The sequence below is a fragment of the Hyalella azteca genome, unplaced genomic scaffold (genome assembly GCF_000764305.2).
Source record: "Hyalella azteca isolate HAZT.00-mixed unplaced genomic scaffold, Hazt_2.0.2 contig1960, whole genome shotgun sequence".
NCBI lineage: Eukaryota > Metazoa > Arthropoda > Malacostraca > Amphipoda > Hyalellidae > Hyalella > Hyalella azteca.
The window spans coordinates 1-5,117 of record NW_025932251.1 but is presented as its reverse complement, the minus strand read 5'-3'; the positions used below and the strand labels follow the sequence as shown (position 1 = coordinate 5,117).

General features: G+C 49.6%; 1 protein-coding gene across 1 annotated transcript in view; it reads left to right on the top strand.

Annotated features, from left to right (window-relative positions):
- The window catches only part of LOC108675938 (echinoderm microtubule-associated protein-like 2), a gene marked incomplete at its 3' end in the record, with an annotated part of 11,849 nt that extends 7,658 nt beyond the window's left edge, over positions 1–4,191 (top strand). The window contains exons 6-11 of the mRNA XM_047884686.1: positions 141–176; positions 560–794; positions 1,752–1,857; positions 1,947–2,127; positions 2,840–2,992; positions 4,075–4,191. Of these exons, the coding sequence (XP_047740642.1) occupies positions 141–176; positions 560–794; positions 1,752–1,857; positions 1,947–2,127; positions 2,840–2,992; positions 4,075–4,191 (828 nt within the window). The remainder of the gene's footprint in view (positions 1–140; positions 177–559; positions 795–1,751; positions 1,858–1,946; positions 2,128–2,839; positions 2,993–4,074) is intronic.
- Positions 4,192–5,117: the final 926 nt, after the last annotated feature.

Sequence of the window (5,117 nt, the reverse complement as noted above, 5' to 3'; positions counted from 1 at the left end):
AGATGTGTATAAGAGACAAGGTGAGGGGTGTGTGAGAGGGGCGAGAGGGGCCTTAAGCTGCTCGAGAGCAAGGTGAGGGGCGTGTGAGAGGGGCGAGAGGGGCCTTAAGCTGCTCGAGAGCAAGGTGAGGGGCGTGTGAGAGGGGCGAGAGGGGTCTTAAGCTGCTCGAGAGCAAGGTGAGGGGCGTGTGAGAGGGGCGAGAGGGGCCTTAAGCTACTCGAGAGCAAGGTGAGGGGCGGGTAAAATTCTTTGTCATCAGCACCTTAACAAAATTTAGGTAACACCCAGGCTTCTGCTCAGGAGTCGCTACACTCGGTTTAGTCATTCTATGTCTGCGCTGCCACCTGATTAAAATAACCTTCTCGTCTAAATCTCTTCTCCGATATGGTGTCTTCACGGCGTAACAAGCATGTTCTTACAGTGAGAAAAATGTGTCCAGAGAATATGACGAGTGTGTCCATAGAGTAAGACAACCGTGTCCTAGGAGTATAACTGCCCTTCCATCTTGCCCCACAATCGCTTCCAACCCCCACAATATTCACTTCCTCCCCCCCGGCAGTGCTCCAGCGACCCGGTGCTGAGCGTGGAGTGGTCCCCCTTGGACGGCTCGTCGTTCGTGACGTGTGGACGAGGTAACGTGTGCTTCTGGACGCACGAGCGCGGCATGCTCGTCAAGAGACAGGGAACCTTCGAGACGAGGGGACGTCCTAAGTACGTCACCGCCCTCGCCTTCCTCAACACTGGCGACGTGCTCACTGGCGACTCTAGTGGCAACCTCGTCATCTGGTTCAGGGGTGGGTCAACAGGAATCCTATCTACTATTCTTATCTAACGTTACTATTTATCTTCTTAGGCAATAAGTTACTTCTAATGTAATTGTGAACTTGCCGGTCTTTGGTGTCAGAGCTCATATAAAAGCTCTACCTGATGATCGGGGTACGTGACAAAGGTCGTGAAGGATAAGTAAGACACATCTGTCTAGATAACATATCTTATATACATTATACATTGCGATACATTACGGTTATACATTACGATACAAAGGTATAAGCTACGGCGCCGACCGTAAGATCGGAGAACCGACTGAACCGTTACATCGCGGAGCGCTTTCCAACTACTGCGGGGGGCTTTACTTAAGGTTGCTAGCCCTTATATAGCATTCGGTTCCGCCCACAACTAAGGTATTGATCACGTGATCTATCGCGTGTCTTCCAGATGTTGACTTATGTCATCAATCTCTATTAGGTGAAGTGAATATTACGTCTCAATAACATACAATTATAATGAGACGCCAGATTGATATCGGACATTGGCAAGCTTGGACTGCCTGCAATTTGACAGTGAAATGCCATGACGGTAGTGAATTTAATTATTTCGGCCATGACGGTTGCACTCACTGCTGATGTTAGCGGAAATTTCTAGCTGGAACTTATGCTCAGCAAATGAAGTTATGTTCGGTCCGGTCAGGTTTGTTTTGGGGTAACGTGTTTTATGGTGAATGGGTTAGGCTAGATGCTGTATGACTACATTTACCTTGAGCAAGCTTAGGCGGGGACTGTGGCTTTAAGCAGTTCACTTCATAGGCAGTTCTACCCTCTAGCGATCTTACCCACGGCAAGCAATAAGACTTGAGTGTGACGTTTGGTAAGCTGGCTTCCGGCATGCATTGAGCGCTCTGATGTACCTATCACACAGGAAGCAACACGTCTACACATACGGCCAGTCTGTGTACTAATGAGCCCATTACACAGGAGGCAACACAGCGGCACACACAGTACACAAGGCACACACAGGCCCTGTGTTCTCCCTGCTGGTGCAGAACAGCGGCGCCGTCGTCAGCGCCGGNGGTCAAGGCAGGTCATAATGATCTATGTGATGGTCAAGGCAGGTCATAATGATCTATGTGATGGTCAAGGCAGGTCATAATGATCTATGTGATGGTCAAGGCGACCCACACCAGGGCCCCACCTTCCCCGCGCTAATCTCCCCGTGTCCCCGCAGGTCCCCGAGAAGTACGGGGCCCCGCGTGTGGTGACCAACGGGCGTGGGTCCCGCCTTGTCGTGGGCACAACCCGCAACTGCATCCTCACGGGGGGCTTCACCCTCCCCCTCACCCCCGTCGTCCAGGTGCGGGGGACTGGGGGTGCTTATACATTTTATATCTATATATATTTTTTTTGTACACGATTATGTACACTGAGGGGGTGAAGGAGTGGATGCTGATGTAGCATAAACGGGTAATATTTTGTACACTGTGCATTAGTACTGTTGACAGTACAATAAAATACTACTGTGCTGTATCTGGGACCTAGGGCTGTATCTGGGACCAAGGGCTGTATCTGGGACCTAGGGCTGTATCTGGGACCTAGGGCTGTATCTGGGACCAAGGTCTGTATCTGGGACCTAGGGCTGTATCTGGGACTTAGGGCTGTATCAGGAACCTAGGGCTGTATCTGGGACCTAGGGCTGTATCTGGGTTAGGGCTGTATCTGGGACCTGCACATACGAGACCTATGACTATGTAGTAATTAGGACTCTTCTATACTGCTCTGAGCTCTAGCCTCAGTAACCTGAATCATTTACCCTAATAATCTGTAGCATTTACCCCACTAACCTGCAACATTTACCCCCAAACAACTGGAAAATTTACCCCGCTAACCTGCAACATTTACTCCCTGATCTGTAGCATTTACCCCGCTGGCCTGCAGCATTTACATCACTAACCTGCAGCATTTACCCCCTACTAACTTGACAATTATGCACTTACTAAGTAGCTGTGCTTGCATCAAACTAACCTGCAGCCTTGCCCCACTAACCCACCGTGGCCCGCTGTTGCCAGTTTGGCGGTGTGCAGGAGGCGGTGCAGAGTGGGTGCTTCTCGCCGTGTGGGTCGGTGGTCGTGGTGGGTGGCGTGAGCGGCTACTGGGCGGCGATGGACGCCACCACACGCCAGCTCAGGATGGAAACTAGGGACGGCACACAGCCCATACAGGTGAGTAAAGGACGGCACACAGCCTATACAGCCAGGGATCACTCAAAGAGAGTTATTCCTCTCTTTGAGTACTACTGCCAGCTTTGGACCCCGTTCACTGTGAGCGCAGTGCGGCAATTAGCGGTCCCGCGAACTTTCACGTCCAATTTAAGCGGGATGGAGAAGCTGAATTTCTGGGGAGGCCGGAGTGCCTGGGTCTATACTCACTGCTAAGTACACGGGAGAGGTAGTATGCCATTCTGTACACATGAAAAATAATAACCGGAGTGGCACATAACTTCGATAGCGAGACATTCATGATTGAAACATACCATTACAAAAGAAGGGTAGAGGGAAACTGTGTAGGATACCCAAACTACGCAACAGATCTGCGGTTAGAATTTTAATCTCAGCTGTAATGATCCCTTTCCTTGGCCGAACCGAGGCTGTTTAACGTCTTGCTAGAGGATTTAAGAGTGGGTGAATGCAAACTTGAGAGCTTCAAGGGAAGATGACCTGTTCCTGGGCACAATCCCTGATAGTCCGCCCCTGCACCACTACCAGCGGCGAGAAGCAAGCAACAGCATCGTGCATCAGCTGTCCCAACTGAGGGCTTCAGCTGGCCCAACTGAGGGCTTCAGCTGGCCCAACTGAAGGCACCAGCTGGCCCAACTGAGGGCATCCGTTGTCCCAGCTGAAGGCACCAGCTGGCTCAACTGAAGGCAGATGCGCGGTATTTATGGACCAGACCCTCAAGACTATACCGGCCAAGACCTGCCGAGGGCTGAGCGACGGAATACTGAGGCCGCACTCCTGCGTGGCCTGGGACTATCACGTCGGGAACGCATACCGAGTACGGATAACACTCATCCTAGCCCTTTTGATCCCTTTCCTCAATACTGCTGCCAGCTTTGGACCTTCTTCAAGCCAACTGTGTGTTACTGGACATTTAACTGTATTTACATCTGTGACTCATAATAACATAATAACCATTTAACTGTAACTACAGCTGTAACTCTCAATAACATATCGTGTCGCTGGTATGGGCGGCACACGCCAAGTATGGGCGGGGGTCCCCACTAACACGCATTACCTCCTCGCAGGTGCTGAAGTTCTCCCCCGACGGTCAGTACCTGGCGGTGGGGTCGCGTGACGGCTGCATCTACGTCTACCAGGTCATGGACCACCTCACGCGCTTTGCCAGGCTCGGCAAGTGTCAGGTCAGCATTCATTTCAAATGTTACTTATAATTACTCTAAATACATTGAAAGAACTCGAACTATAGAGCTAACAAGCAGCCATAGCGCTGGAGCTTACAATTGACTCACTCTGAATCCTCACCCCGGCGCTACAAACCGTAAGATATGTCCGTAGCTTCGTAACCTGTAACCATGACAGCTACAGTGTATGACTGCAACGCTCAGTGTTATCCAGTGTCAATCTGACGTCTCATTATAATCATTATAATTGTATGTAATTGAGACGTAATATTCACTTGACCTGATAGAGATTGATGACATTAGTCAGCATCTGGAAGACACGTGATAGATCACGCGATCAAGACCTTAGTTGTGGGCTTAAGCGAATGCTATATATGGGCCAGCAACTTTAAGTATAGCCACCGCGGTAGTTGATAAGCGCTCCGCGATGTATAACGTGTCGGTTGAATTCTCCGACCTTACGGCTTATACCTCTGTATCGTAATGTATAACCACCCCGTATATAAGATATGTTATAAGACACATGTGTCTTACTTATCCTTCATGACCTTAGTCAACGAGCCCGATCCTCAGGTATAGAGCTTAATATATAAGCCCTGAAAGTGTAGCGAAGTAGGTACTATACGTTGTGCTGCCTGACTTACTGTTACGCCGTGTGACCAACTAGACTACTAGAGCGATGTTTCAATAACTACAGCTGTAACTCCCAATAATATAATTAACCCTTAACTTTAACCCTGCAAACGCTGCAGCCGCGCAGGAAACGCTTCAATTCTGCTCATGCAGCCAGCGAGGCCGTGAGCTAAACGCTGCACCTAATATATAATAACGCTGCACCTAATATATAATAACGCTGCACCAAATATATAATAACGCTGCACCTAATATATAATAACGCTGCACCTAATATATAATAACGCTGCACC